A 15,854-nucleotide genomic window follows, 5' to 3' on the forward strand; every position below is an offset into this window, starting at 1 on the left:
TCTATAAATCTAAATAAAGCAGATGGAATATGCTCGTTTTAATCAGAAATCTTAGTCATGTAAACACCTTATTCAGAATATCCAATGAAATGCATTATTAATTTATATTTGCGCAAGTCAAATAGAAGAAACACATTTTTGAAGTGAGGAGACTTTTGGTAACACTTTAGAGTAAGATTAAGTGTTAGCTTAACTAATAATGAACAATACTTTCACAGCACTTATTAATCTAGGTTAATGTTCATTTATACATATACTAATAAACTTTTGATGTTCAAAAAATGTATATGTTACATATACATTAGTTAATGCATTATGAACAATAGTATTTTTAAAAATAACACTGACCAAGATGAATTTATGCTGTTAAAAATATTTTAATGATACCTAATGGATTAACTACTGTTAACAAATAAAATCATATTATAAAACCTTATTGTAAAGTTTTACCAGATTTTTTTATACTAAAAATGGAGCATAAGAAATGGTCAAGGCAAGCATCTTCAGAATGTTTAATAATAATGTTCATGTCGTAGTTTATTTGGAATATGCCTATTACTGTGTATTGAGGTACATTCCACTAGCTAAGAAGTAAATAAATAAAAATAAAAAATTCAGAATAAAGGCTTAACCAAAACAGTGACAGACCTAAATCAAAAAATAATGTGCATGTAAATGTGTTCACTGTGTGACTGTGACCCTTTGCGGTCTACTCTCCCCATTCCAACCACAATAAAACTGCAGTAAATGAATTTGTCCCGGAGCAATCTCTCCAACATTTGGAAAAATCTGTGATGTCTACAGGAAGATGATAAAGCTCTATTCTTTCCTTGACAGCTGGCAGAGAATGTAGCCGAACATATTTAGGACTTTGTTTCAAACAGTGGACTGTTTGAGTAAGTGATTACTTTTGTACTTGCCAAGAAAGAAAAAAAATGCCAAGAAAGCTTCATTTGTTTGGGATCAACAGAGGTCGTGTCCTTTGACCCATGACCCCTTCCTTTCTCGCCTCATAGAGAGCACCGTGTATCTCTACCAGCAGATTCCTTGTCTGAACTCCAAAACAAAGAGAGAGAGCATCCACAACAGGCATCTTTCTCTTTGTGCGCTCGAACACAACCTCAGCCTTACCAGATGACTCACACTCCACAAATTAGAACAGACTTTGTTTTTTCTTTCTTACAACATACATAACAATCAAATAAACGCGCACGCAGACACAATAAAACAAACACGTGCAATGAACTGTTCGTTCTTGAAGACGGGCTCTGAATTTTCCAGCTGAAATGTCAAAAGCTTGTCTAACAGGAACTAGGGAAAAACGTTACAGTTGTACAAGGATAAAGGAGGAGATATTTTAAAGGATTGATTACATTTTGTCTCTTACTTCAGCATGTGAATGTATCTGCATGTCACTCAGTAAGCTAGGGAGAGAGAGAGAGAGAGAGAGAGAGAGAGAGAGAGAGAGAGAGACAATGCCCACATGTTGTGGTCTTCTGGAAGAGGTAAAGGGTTTGTTCTCTGGTGCCAGTGGCAGCACTTAAGGTTTTAGTTGCAGGCGTCTCTCTGGCGGGCAGGAGTTTACATGACACATGAAACTGACCACAGTCCTTGAACGCTCACCCTCCACCAGTATCACACAAACAATCACTGGTGCACCAAGAAAGGGCTCTGCTGACAGTAAAGACATATTCCAGCAACACTGGGACACAATGGCACCTACTGAAGCCTGACCAGTTACTGTTCATTGGGTGGTGTGGTGTAATGGTTGAGGTTCAGGGATGGCAACCAGAAGGTTGCTGGTCTGCAGCATTCGAGGAGCAATCACAATTGTGTGACAAGTTCACTGCGCTTTTCTATGGGGACATTACGTAAAAGTTGCGGAAACAAACTCCAATGGCCCTTATAGTGTATGCCCTAACAGATGTAGAATTTGTCAAGATTATTACCATTTTTGGACAGTAGACTATATAGTAAATGTGAATGAATTCAAGCAAAGTGACATCAGGCCCATGGGTGGGGAGGCATGAGCTTCAGTAGGTTAAGAGATGTAATGTCAATTGCAATGAATTTGCAATCTATGTGGGGACTAGTTCTTTCAATTAGTCAAACTCCCACTTAGACTTTGGGGAAACAATTAATGTTACTTGAATTTGTGCTATTTTAGTGCATTTCTATCTTTATACTGTGGAAGGCTTTGTTTAGAAAATGTTAATAAAGCATTATATTGTTTTGTTTTCTTTCCTAAGATGGAAATAAATGCATTTTGACAAGAAAAGCAGCATATATGGTGTCACATTTCAGCAGTTTCAAAATTTGCCATTAATCATGATTAACTATAAGAAATTTTGCGATTAATCGGCATTAAAAATAGAATTGACTGACAGCACTAACACACATATACATATATATATATATATATATATATATATATATATATATATATATATACACACAAACACACACACAAACACCACAAGCCCATCTGACACCAACAATCATGCCACATACAAATCACTGAGATACATTTTTCCCCCCCACTCTGATGGTTGACGTGATCATTAACTGAAGCTCCTGTCTCGTATCGGCATGATTTTATGCTCTGCACTGCTGTCACATGATTGGCTGATCAGATAATCGCATGGATAATTGTTGGTGCCAGATGGGCTGGTTTGAGTATTTCTGTAACTGCTGATCTCCTGGGATTTTCACACACAACAGTTTCTAGAATTTACTTCGAATGGTGCCAAAAAACAAAAAACATCCAGTGAGCGGCAGTCCTGCAGATGGAAATGCCTTGTTGATGAGAGAGCTCAACAGAGAATGGCCAGACTGATTCAAACTGACATAGTCTATGGTAACTCAGATAATCACTCTGTACAACTGTGGTGAGAAGAATATCATCTCAGAATGCTATACTGAGATGCAGATCGTCATTGTTTTGGCGGCACAAGGGGGAACAACACAATATTAGGCAGGTGGTTTTAATGTTGTGGCTGATCGGTGTATGTATGTATGTATGTATGTATGTATATATATATATGTATGTATATATATATATTTATATGTATGTATATATATATGTATGTATATATATATATATATAGTTCCTCTTTAGGTTGAAGAGACATCTCAGTACTTGGTTTTGTAAATCAGACAGAAGTTGTCATGCTGTTGTCTGAAAATACAAAAGACCACCTTAAAAAAAGGCCGCCTTACCATGGGAACTTTTGATACTTTACATGTAATAAAACACCTGCGCTAACTCACCTTGAATTTTATGACCACTTATCTCGGCTTTTATGAATCAAATAATGACGATTATACAAAAGACACCATGAGCAGAACGTTATGAAGCTGAACACACAATGTTACAAATAGGTCTGTAGGTTCCCACAGCTGGTGGGCAAAGTGCTTTTGACAAACAAGCTTTGGGAACATACAGACAAACAGGTTTAGACCTCAGCAAACTTGAAGGCACGGGTTTGTTCGTGTGAGTACGTGGGTGTTTGTGAGTGTGTGTGAACAAAGGCCTGCAGGGCACACATCGATACAGACTGATGCCTTTCACACGGCAATGAAGACATCTGCACCCTCTTAAGACATCTGACATTTTTCAACAATTTTCTCTTGAATAAATACAAAATATGAGCCAACCTTTCACAGCTCGACTGGTTAGCAAATATTCATGATAAATTTAAGCAAGACGAAGATGGTGTAGAAAAACTCCTCTGAATACTCAGCTTTAACATTGGGTGAAGTCAAGACCACAGAAAGCGGCATGCAGCTAACATTCACGCAAAACATGCAGGTTCATTAAGTGAAACACACCAGAAAGCTAAATCTTAAGTGGTAACTACTTGTTTTTCCTTATAAGAATATAATGTCTCAAAAATTTGATTAACTAAAAAGGATGATGCAGTACCTTTCTCTCCGGCCGGGTCGGGGCACTTGATGTCCATTAGTGCTGGAGTGGTGGTTGATGATCTGGGTTTTGGGGGGAGAAGGGGACTTGTCTCCTCTATTCTTCTCCTCCTGCCGTGCGTCTGCTGTCTCTTTCCACAGCTGCTGAAGTTCAGGAGGGATCAGGCCTGTCAGAAAGACAGTGCTGTCATTAGATCACTTGAGAACTAATCAGATCTCTTTTTCTACAGAAACATGAAGCTCATGCGATTTCTGGGATTCAAAAAAGCTCTCATCTAACAGCATCCACTTCTGAAACAACTGTGTGCACATGTCATCAAATGACAGATTATAATAGATTTCATATGATCCACCTGATACAGTTGGATTCTGCAACCAACAGCGCAGTGATTTGGTGACCTCCAGACGTATTTGTTGATGGCAAGCTTTCATTAGTCTTGTACTGCTCTATCATGTTGTGCAACAGCGAGGCATTCTTACCTTGAGACAGAGTGTTGGTAAGTGCCGACGGGATAGAGAGCAGGCCCTGTCTCTGCAGGTTCAGTAGGTGCTGCTGTTGAACGGAGAGTAACTGTTGTTGGATGGCCATCTGCTGAGCCATCATCTGCTGCTGAGCACAGAGAGAGACAGTCACTTGTCACTCAAAATACAGTTGCCAGTCCTGTTGTAGAGTGCTAAATACAGAAACATTCTCACACACAGTTTGGTTATTTACGGGAGTGACGACCACAAACTGACCCTTTACTCGATCACAAAACAGTCACACAATGTGTCGTCTGAGTTTCTTAGCATGGTTGCAGAGACCAAAACCAATACTTTAGTCCTCGCATAAATGCGATTTTGTAAACACAAGTTTATACTAGGGATGTGCGGAACGACTAATTTCACTGAGGTTTAAAGGACATTTTTTGAAGTCAACTAGTCTAAAAAGAAACCAACCTTCAGGAAACAGTAAAAAATTAAATGTTTATGCGACTCATTTATAATACTTAATCTATTCCAAATCTGACGCTAAATTCCGTAAAGAACGTTAACCAATAACAGTTACAATGTAAACATTATTTTTTTTACAGTTGCTATAGGATAAAAAAATAGGCCTATGATGTAGCCTAAAATAAACCTAATGTATTCTAAACATGATGTGCACACAGAATAAAAGATAGTTTAACCTGTTAAGCAGTAGGCACCTTGTTGAAAATAGCCTTCATCCCTGATCAGCTAGCCTAAAACAGCAATCTTCTAGGCTGCTTACTCAAAAGCATACATTTTTGATGAGCAAAATGAACACGTCTACATGGTCCGGTGAAAGACGGGACTTGACTCACCTGAGGCGGCTATCCTGCACTTGAAAAAGCCTGCTCAGCGGAAAAATAACGTACAAGCACGCACATATTTTAAGAAGCCACAAATGTAAAAACATCCTTAGGGACTTTCAAACGTTTGGAAATCCGATTCCTGCACCACCACCGAAGTGATTTCATAATTACTTTGCTGAGTTTGCTTGTCTAGCGAGAGGACATTTTCCTGCGTGCACCGCGAGTGAGAGAGGGAAGAAGCACACGCAGCCTGAGGTGAAATGAAACTTTGTATCTGCTCCAGATATCCTCTTTTTAAAATAATATTTGTATTATTAATTCTATTTAAAATATGTAACATTAATACGACAGTAATTAAAGCGCAGCCTTTGTAACAATATAAAGTCAAACGTAAATGTGTAAAAATGTTGATCAGTTTAATGGGGGGAAATATTAACCGACTAGTAATTCCAGCGTCGACTAGCAGCATCCGGACCGCTTAGTCGACTAGTCTCACACATCCCTAGTTTACACTATAAACACTTATACAGTCCTTTATAACTCTACATTGGACTAGCAGCAACTACAAGGATTCATTCTCTAATGCTAATCATCATCTTTTCTTGTGGCCAGGGTTGAATTACTCACTACTGTTCCTAATATCCATAAAGCAGTCAAATGACAGAAACATGGCTTGGGAAAAGCCTGCTGCATAACAGAGCAATCTTGCATGAATTCCTGAGGAAGCGTGACAGGTTCCTAAACAGCTCTGATGTTCTTTGTAGGTTTCATTGTGATGCGGTTACCTCTTTACTGGCTTTTCCAACATGCTGATGCTGCAGAAGCTGTAAGTGGATTTCCTCTTGCTGCTTCTTATAGAACTCCTGGAGATGTTGCTGAGGGAAAAAAAGGGAGTACACAAAACATTTAACACCAGATACAGGGAGAAAACAAAACACGTCATCCACCTAAGGGTGTTTACACAACAAAAGCACAAGTGTGAAAGTGACTTCTCGTAAGGGAAATATTCAGTTCAGTAGCTGAAAAGTAAATTTTTTTAATTACATTTAAATTGGAAATTTTAAAATGAATTATTAATTTTGTGTGAAACTGAGTCGCCAAAAAGGTTTCCAGTATCCAATGGAAGGCTAAATCAAAAAACAAACGCATGATGAAGGGGTTTGCTTCAGAATCAAAGAAAATGCTAATGTTTAACTAAAAAGAAGCCTCATTTTTGGCTTGGATTGAAAAACCATGCAGAGTTGATATAAAAAGATAAAATATTATTTTACTAATTAGTTATTTTTCAAATTGTTTTATTGAAAAGGACATCAAAAAGGAACTTTTTTTCAGAAGTTTTTGAATCACTTTCCATCAAAATGCGTATGAGGCTATAGGGCTGGTCAATTAATCAAATTTTATTTTCAATTACGATTTTGGCTTCCAACGAATATGAAACAAGATAATCGAGATAAAACGATTATTGTGCCGCATTCCGTTTCACAATGAAAGCGTTATATCTTTAAAGCATCCTTTATTAAGTTCAAATAATAAGGAAGCGGGTTATGGAAATAAACTCCGAAACTGGCATTTCTCTGTGCAGTCAGCGCCGCATCTATGCGTTGTGTGAAGTAACCGGGGAAGAGATTGCATCTTCTCCCGGCTGATGCACACTCTGGCGCGGGGATGCGCGTCACTCGTGCGCGATTGCTGCAGCTAGATTATAACATGATGGCTCGCAACGTAGTGAATCATAATATATGTCACGTTTACTGTGTATCTTATCATGAAGAAAATCGGCAATACGCAGCTCTATTAAGAAGGTTTTTTGTGGTTAAAGATGGATCGAAGTGAACATAAATGTGAGAGAGTGTAGTCTTAGCCCATTACACACTGGAACAAAATAAGTTTTTGATTAGACTGACTTGTTTTCCAAAATTATATCAAACTCTTAAAACAACACACATTTACTTTAGGAGCTATACTGCAGAAGAAAAAATTCTTATCAGAGAATGTTGAATACAATATTTAATCAGGGATTGACATTAACGCTTGTCCACGACAAGTGGATTTTTGAAGGGGCAAGTGAAAGAGAATTTTACTTTCCCGAACGGACAAGCAGACTGATTAAAACGAAAAAAATAACTGGCTATATTTGTGATGGCCTAGGCCTGTGTCACTTATTAGAAAGTTCATATTCTTATTCTGCTGCTGAAAATAATCCAGAGCATGTAATTTTATAATTAGCTAGTGATCTAGTAACAGCTGTGCCATTTGATTGACAGGCGGCATATGTATGTGTGCTGAACATGCGCGTGTTTTCCGAAAATGCTTGCGCTAATGCGCACCTGAATGGTCAAATACATTTCAAAATTCCGCCAAAATGCCCATCTTGGTGAGGTATTCATGTAAAAAATTAATTTGTATTAAAATGTTGGACTTGTAAGTATAAATGTAATCTAATAGACCTGCTGTCGTCTAGTGTAGTGTGTCATTATAATAATCAAACAACCATAAGAAAATGAGAAAACACTCACTGCTCTTGACTGAGTAACTTTAGTAGTATTAATGTATTATAATCATACAGTGAAGACCAGTAGTAGTTTTATGTTGCATTTAATTTTGAATGTTTACTTGAATGCTTGATATCCTACTGCTGATAAAAACTTATAAAGCTGTTAAAAAAGCTCAGAATTTTCTTAATTTGTATTTTTTGTTCTATTATTTTTAATCTATTTCTATTCATTGCTGTTTTTTATTGTTATTTTATTACTAGTCTTGAATAATACTTAAGAACTTGAAATCATTCTCCCATAATTAACATATTACTTAGTGTTATTATTTGTTGTGGTTTTGAAGCTGGTATTGAGAATCCTCAAATTTCACTACCGACTACTGAAATTTTGGTATTGTGATAATCTGTAGCCTTTATTGTACAATGGTAGATCTTGCTGCAATAACATGATGAACAAAGTAGATCTCATTCCATAGAAGTGTGAGCACCCCTGCTGTAAATGATGGCGATGGAGGCTTTCCTTTATTTGACTACCATACGTAACATAAAATAATTATTATATGACAATAGCCTCCTCCCCAAGGAGGAGAAGTTAATGTTTTTTTTAAAAGATCAATAAATGCTTGATGTTTCCAAAGTCAATGAGTAATCATGTTAAATATTCGTGATCTCAATATTGACCAAAATAATTGTGATTATGATTTTTGCCATATTCGAGCAGCCCTAGGAGGCTGTACTGTCATAAATATTCTTATCGGCCAAAAATGTCAAGAATATCACTATTAAAATTTGTATTTATATCGTGCACCCTGACCAAATGGTTATTTAATACATGAACCCTTTTTTGTTGATTTTACAGGACACACACACAAAAAAAAAAGACCTATATATTGAGATATATACAGTTAACGCATTATAAAATTACTCGTACTGTAATAGAGAATTGTGGTCATATCGCCCACCCCAATTTCTGGTTACTGAAAAGCACATGCAGGACAAAAAATAACAGACAAGATAGATAAATGCCAAGTGCATAACACTGCATCTGCAGCATCATTTTTGCGACGAAAAGGTGCACTTACACTGTGGTGCAAATAAACGTGTAAAAGGTTTAACAGACGTCAAGATTTTCACTGAACAAAGACATAAATTTCAGGCTGTTTCTTAACAAAACGTATCGTTTGCTTTCAGAAGACCTGGAATATGACGCATGAGCCACATAGACTGTTTATGAAACTTTTGTGTCCTTTATGAGGCTTGAAAGCGGAATCTCTGTCCACTCACACGGAATTGCTACATTATTGTGTGTATATCGGTTAATATTTGCTTATTCTATTTCAATTTGGTTTTTCTTAACGCAGCCTCCCAAACTGGGCTATGTGTACCCCTGGGGTACATGAGATGAGGGTTATGCATACAAAATTCTGAAATTCATCCCAGTCTAAAATAACATTCAAACCATGTTCAAGTATTATTCACTGGCAAATGTTTTTATTTTGTGCACTCTCAAGTGTAGAAACACCAAAATGGTCATCTCATAAATGTCAGATAGTTAGCATCCAATTAAATAATTTGCGGTTAATAAAATGCATCAACAAATGTTTTGTGTGTATGTGTACCTGCTGTAACATGAGGGCCTGTTGTTGTTGCAGTAACAGTTGGAGCTGTTGGGGACTCAAGACCTGCTGCTGGAGGATCTGCTGCATCTGCTGAGGGGTGATCATCTGAGTTATCATCCCCACAGACACAGGCACCTACACACACATACACACACACACACACACACAACTTAATGTTTAACTATTTATTTTACAGTGGGATATTGTGTATACACCATTGATGAAATCTGCTTTTTGTAAATGACTGATTGTTTGAAGGACAACATGTCAAGCGGCTGGAAGACAAATTTATTGGCCTTGCTCAACCCATGATGTAAAACGCCAATCAAAGAGTCCATGAAGGAAGACAGCAAACACTTTGAAAACAAGTGAACAGCTCTGAAAGAGATACTGAAGTCTATGCAAGACCTCTTTGTAGATTTTATTGTTTAGACATTCAGGGAATCGTTTCCAAGTCCTTGGGGCTTCAATGGTCAACATCAACAAGTCTGTGTAAACAAATACACAAACAACTTTAAAAATAACAAGGCCTGCGGTCCTCAATAAAACTCTGCAATTTTAATTTTTTTTCCTAAAAGCACTCATTTCAGTTATCTAATGTATAATCTGCCCATAAACTAAAAAAAGATTAAAAAGACAAATACATTATTCATTTGTTGACGACAACTCAAACACTGAAATTAAAAACTCTACAAACGAAAACAGATAAACAAAAACACCACAGAGGCGAGGGTTTTAAATGTAAATGCACTGGATACACAATGACTTAGCCCATGCTTCACTTGGCCTCAAGCAATTACCGCAGCTCAAGCCAAAAACACACACATGCATACACTCACGCACTCACTGCTTAAAATGTTTACAATAAACATAAACAGAATAATTAAAGTCACATTTAGAGATTCGTATAAATAATCCATCTACTGGGGTACACAGCAACTGTAAAAACAAAACTGGAGATTGCATTTTAATTAAGTCTCTGCAACACAAACAAACACAAATTTCCAGTAAAGAAGACTGTGTTCAGTCTCCTATAAACATTCTGCTGCACTGAGATACTGCAGCAATGAGAGAACAATAACAACTGTTACACACACCCAGGCCTTTCTACAAAGGGTTTGTGTGTGTGTGTATGTGTCTGTGTATAGAGTAGAGATGCCACGGTGCGAGTTCTATTTCCTTTCGTTCCAGACCAGAGGCAGTACTGAAAGCACTAGTGGAAAACTCTTGCGCTTGCGCTTTGACCTAGAATCGAATTTGAAAGTTTCGGTCTAAGAGACTCTTTCCTATCATGTAGGGAGAGATTCAGCCCCAGGGAACCTACAGCGACCCCTGTTGCTCAATCAGAATGTTGGTGCAAAACCTACATTTAAGCCTCCTCATCGGTTTCACCGTCAGCGCCCCCAACCTCCACCTCCTCCTGCCAGATCTTACTACGAGGGCATCAGTCTCACATGCGACACCAAGCCCCCCATCGTTCCCCCCCACATCTCTGCAGACAAGCACAGACAGGAGTGCTGACGTGGTAAGGTATTGGGGATTGATAACAAATCAGAGGCTACTGACTACCCTCTCAAGAGGCATATGGTTTCGCTGTCGACCCCCTGTACACACTGGCGTGAGACCCACGGTAGTTCACAGTTAGACGCCATTGCGCATGAAGTTCAGGTGTTGCTGCGCAAAGGAGCAATAGAACTTGTCAATCCCCAAGTTCATCCCAGGGGATTCTTTTCCACTTATTTTCTGGTCACAAAGAAAGATGGCGGGTTTTGTCCGATCTTAGATTTAAGGAGTTTAAATTTTTTCTAAAGTTCCTGCCATTCCGAATGTGACCCACAGTAGTTCACGATCCACGGCAGGTAGATGCCATTGCGCACAAAGTTCAGGTGTTGCTGCGCAAAGGAGCCATAGAACTTGTCAACCCCCAAGTTCATCCCAGGGGATTCTTTTTCAATCTTTTCCGATCTTAGATTTAAGGAATTAAAAAAAAAAATTCTACATTTCCTGCCATTCCGAATGTTGCTCACGGCAGATGTTTTACAGGCTGTTATGCCTCAAGACTGGTTTATGATGATAGATTTAAGGGATGCCTACTATCATATTCCAATTGTTCCGGAACACAGGCGATTCCTTCGATTTTCATTTATAGGTCAAATATTTCAGTTCAGAGTTCTCCCGTTTGGCCTCTCTCTGGCATCAAGCGTGTTTTCGAAGTGCGTCCAGGCTGCACTGGAACCACTACAAAGGAACGGCATGAGAGTGCCATACCTGGACGATTGGCTTGTCTGAGCAGCATCACCACAGCAGGCAATGGATCAAACTCGCCAGTTGCTGGACCATATTAAGGCTTTGGGGTTCATGAGGACTGCAGATGTGGCCAGGGCAATAAATTGCAATGTCCATACTGCGAGACGCCTAAGACAGCGCTACAGGGAGACAGGAAGGACAGCCGATCGCCCTCACAGTGGCAGACCACGTGTAACAACACCTGTGCAGGATCAGTACATCCGAATATCACACCTGCGGGACAGGTACAGGATGGCAACAACAACTGCCCAAGTTACACCAGGAATGCACAATCCCTCCATCAGTGCTCAGACTGTCTGCAATAGGCTGAGAGAGGCTGGACTGAGGGCTTGTAGGCCTGTTGTAAGACAAGTCCTTACCAGACAGCACTGGCAACAATGTCGCCTATGGGCACAAACCCACCTTCGCTGGAACAGACAGGACTGGCAAAAGTGCTCTTCACTGATGAGTCATGATTTTGTCTCCCAGGGGTGATGGTCGGACTCACGTTTATCGTTGAAGGAATAAGCATTACACCGAGGCCTGTACTCTGGAGTGGGATTGATTTGGATGTGGAGGGCCCGTCATGGTCTGGAGTGGTGTGTCACAGCATCATCGGACTGAGCTTGTTGTCACTGCAGGCAATCTCAACTCTGTGTGTTACAGGGAAGACATCCTCCTCCCTCATGTGGTACCCTTCCTGCAGGCTCATCCCAACATGACCCTCCAGCATGACAAAGCCACCAGCCATACTGCTCGTTCTGTGCGTGATTTCCTGCAAGACAGGAATGTCAGTGTTCTTCCATGGCCAGCGAAGAGCCCAGATCTCAATCCCATTGAGGACGTCTGGGACCTGTTGGATCAGAGGGTGAGGGCTAGGGCCATTCCCCCCAGAAATGTCTGGGAACTTGCAAGTGCCTTGATGGAAGAGTGGGGTAACATCTCACAGCAAGAACTGGCAAATCTGAGCTGTCCATGAGGAGGAGATGCACTGCAGTACTTAATGCAGCTGGTGGCCACACCAGATACTGACTGTTACTTTTGATTTTGACCTCCCCATTGTTCAGGGACACATTATTCCATTTCTGTAAGTCACATGTCTGTGAAACTTGTTCAGTTTATGTCTTAGTTGTTGAATCTTTTTACGTTCATACAAATATTTACACGTTAAATTTGCTGAAAATAAAAGCAGTTGAACATGAGGACATTTCTTTTTTTGCAGAGTTTATATATATATATATATATATATATATATATATATATATATATATATATATATATATTTGCCACATGTAAATAAAACACTTCACGTTTTTTTATCGTAGATTCTACATTTTACTAAAAACACCATGTGCCATGGTTATTTTCGTAATAAATCAACTATAATTAACTTTCTATTAATAATCTATTAAAACCAAAAATTATTGAGAGAGAATGCAAACCTGTTTTCAGAAAATAAATTCCCTCCCTGCTACAATTTTAGTTTTTTCCATAGACAAAACGTATTGATATTAAGTCTTCTCTAGCCATATGATAGAGTCATACGGACCACTTTGAAAGTGCTTCTTTGTAGTTTTTTGTGTCCACCTCATTCACCTTTACTGTATGGAAAAGAGCAGTGTGAACATTCTTTAAAACATCTCCTTTTGTGTTACACTAAATTAAAAACGTCATGTGGGTTTTGAACGACATGATGATAATTTATTTTTGAATAAAACATTTTTTTTTTAAATTCACTAAAAATTAGATATTTGCTATTTTGCTTGTCAAAAAAAGACAAACTACGAGGTGTGGAATTTCAACACAAACTTTTTTAAATGTCAAACCCAGAGACTAACACAAACATACCAGCGAATAAATGTAAATATTCACTCTCGGGGCACAGATGAGTGTTGTCTCCATGACAACAGACAAGTCCAAACATTGTTTTGTTGTTGTTATTGTTCTTGCCAGTGTGTCAGAGAACCAACTCCCCATGAGTGAGTACATGTCAACAAGCAATCGCTTCTGAAAACACAAGCCATAAATCAACAGGCTTCAGCAGCCCAAAAACAAATACAGCCCGTTGTTATTCCCCTTCAATACCTTGAACAATTTTGGTTTGGTTCCCCGCCCAAAGTAAAAATAGCTTTCTTTCCTGCACTGTGCATCTGGGTAAATATAAAATGCAAGGGCAAGGGCAAAAAACAAAAATAATAATAAAAAAAATTAAAAGAAGAAAACAGGCACAGTTCTGTGAACACATCTCTTATAAGACAAAGAGAAATAAAATTACAGGAAAAACAGAGTCATAAAAAGTTGAAGAGACCATTCAAAGCTTTTAGCAGTAGTGTGCTATTTTGTACAGATGTCAAGGTCTCTACAAGACATGAAAATATTAAATAATCAATGTTCCTCTTTGAGTGTGCTAAATGCTTGATGGGTCATTCAGACAGTCATTACTGGTCTGAAAGGAGAACACTTCAGCTACATGATGCATTTCTAATTGTAAACAATGAAATGATCAAATAACTACTAAATTAGGAGAGAATCTTCTTTAAAGCATAAAATGAACTATTTTTTAATTCAATGGTATGTAATAAAAAAGTTAAAAGCATGAGCATAAAGAGAGAATTGCATACCTGAGAATAGTGTCGATTTCGAATTTTACAACTTTTAAAAGCGTGTAAAGACTATTTGTGGTGAGAAATTCAATGAAAGTTTTATAAACAGTAGTTAGAGAATACCACAATTTAAACCTCACTAAGCAAAACTGCCTGAAACACTAACTCAAACACACCAAGATCTATGACTTCCAATACCTGAACATGCCAAATCAAACATCATCTCTGTGTATCTGCATCTGACTCAGCTAGCCAAGCTTGTCTCAATACTCACAAACCTTGATAACTCCATAGGCGGTAAAACTGCTGCACAGAAAGAAAGACTGGTGCTAATGTCAGTATCCTCCAACTGTTCTATCAACTACCAAACCCTGCATACCAACCCACCACTTCCACCAATAAACACTCACTAAGAGCTTAAACCTGCTGCAATCAGCCAGTCACATGGTTCAGGCCAGTAACCCCGCCTCCCTGCACTTGCCATAGTGCCGTGAACTATTGTTGACTTGAACTATTGACAATCTGCACCCCTATTTCACATGCAATGGAGGAACACGCAAGAAGCATTCAACTCATGATGAATAAATAAAGGCAGATGTGCACTGAGTGGCATAGAGTATGTTTGTTTACTGCTAAAACAATAAAGCTGTCTAATTCTTCTCAGTAAAACAGGCTTATCTGTTAACCGCCGATACAGAAAATACTAGTTTTACAATAGGATAAACACAATAAAAGTGGACTTGTAATCCTTCATCATAACAATATAATAAAACACACCCTTACTGTCCTATCTGTTTATGATCTGTTGAAGGCAGCATAAACAAGTGGGTTTGTGTAATAGGGTAAACCACATGGTTCTCAGGAGGTGTCCGTGTGTGCAGCGGGTGGAGGAGGGTATGGCTCTACCTGTGTGTCTGCCTCCTTTTCTGTGCTCTTCGGGGACTTCTCACCACTCTGCTGCTGCTGTTGCTGCTGCTGTTGTTGTTGTTGTTGAGCAACTTGTAGCACCTGAAGATGCCAAAAAACAATAACAAGTACCTGATTGGTTTCTGAGCAGCTTTAGCTCTCCCAGGAACATTCATGTTGTTTTCAAGAGGCACACATGCAAGTGCAACATATTTCGCAATCTAGATCCATTAATAATTAAATGAAAGCCAGGTTTTTGTTAACCCAAAAAATGTCAATTCTGTCATCATTTACTCACCGTTTCGTTCCATCCAAACCCATATAACTTTTTTTCTTTTGTGGAACAAAAGATGTTGGGCAGGGTGTTAGCCTCAGTCACCACATTCACTTTCATTGCATCTTCTTTCCACACAATGAAAGTGAATGGTAACTGAGGATCTCATTCTGCCTAACATCTCCTTTAAAGGAATAGTTCACCCAAAAATGAAAATTCTCTCATTATTCACGTACCCTGATGCCATCCCAGATACGTATGACTGTCTTTCATAAGCAGAACACAAATGAAGATTTTTAGAAGATAGAGCTTTGTCAGGTGCCGGGGGCCAGCACTTTGACGGTCCAAAAGTCACATTTAGGCGGCATAAAATTAATCCACACGACTTCAGCCAATCAATGAATGTCTTCTGCAGTGAATCGATAGGTGTAT

General features: G+C 38.7%; 2 protein-coding genes across 5 annotated transcripts in view; both read right to left on the reverse strand.

Moving 5' to 3' along the window:
* LOC127420260 (forkhead box protein P1-B-like) overlaps window positions 1–15,854 on the reverse strand; it is a 120,539-nt gene that overhangs the window by 98,751 nt on the left and 5,934 nt on the right. Inside the window, exons 2-6 of the mRNA XM_051662341.1 lie at window positions 15,149–15,250; window positions 9,354–9,488; window positions 6,026–6,115; window positions 4,405–4,534; window positions 3,926–4,091 (exon numbers count right to left, since the gene is read on the reverse strand). Of these exons, the coding sequence (XP_051518301.1) occupies window positions 3,926–4,091; window positions 4,405–4,534; window positions 6,026–6,115; window positions 9,354–9,488; window positions 15,149–15,250 (623 nt within the window). The remainder of the gene's footprint in view (window positions 1–3,925; window positions 4,092–4,404; window positions 4,535–6,025; window positions 6,116–9,353; window positions 9,489–15,148; window positions 15,251–15,854) is intronic.
* Window positions 1–15,854, reverse strand: part of LOC127420231 (forkhead box protein P1-B-like) — a 57,891-nt gene that overhangs the window by 17,288 nt on the left and 24,749 nt on the right. For 2 of the 4 annotated variants that reach the window (XM_051662301.1, XM_051662302.1), the window contains 5 exons: window positions 15,149–15,250; window positions 9,354–9,488; window positions 6,026–6,115; window positions 4,405–4,534; window positions 3,926–4,091 (listed from right to left, as the gene is read on the reverse strand). In XM_051662301.1, the coding sequence (XP_051518261.1) occupies window positions 3,926–4,091; window positions 4,405–4,534; window positions 6,026–6,115; window positions 9,354–9,488; window positions 15,149–15,250 (623 nt within the window). Of the gene's footprint in view, window positions 1–3,925; window positions 4,092–4,404; window positions 4,535–6,025; window positions 6,116–9,353; window positions 9,489–14,520; window positions 14,648–15,148; window positions 15,251–15,854 lie in introns of those variants that run through there. The other 2 variants (XM_051662303.1, XM_051662304.1) reach the window with 2 other exon arrangements.

Source organism: Myxocyprinus asiaticus, chromosome 29 (assembly GCF_019703515.2).
Source record: "Myxocyprinus asiaticus isolate MX2 ecotype Aquarium Trade chromosome 29, UBuf_Myxa_2, whole genome shotgun sequence".
Taxonomy (NCBI): Eukaryota; Metazoa; Chordata; class Actinopteri; order Cypriniformes; family Catostomidae; genus Myxocyprinus; species Myxocyprinus asiaticus.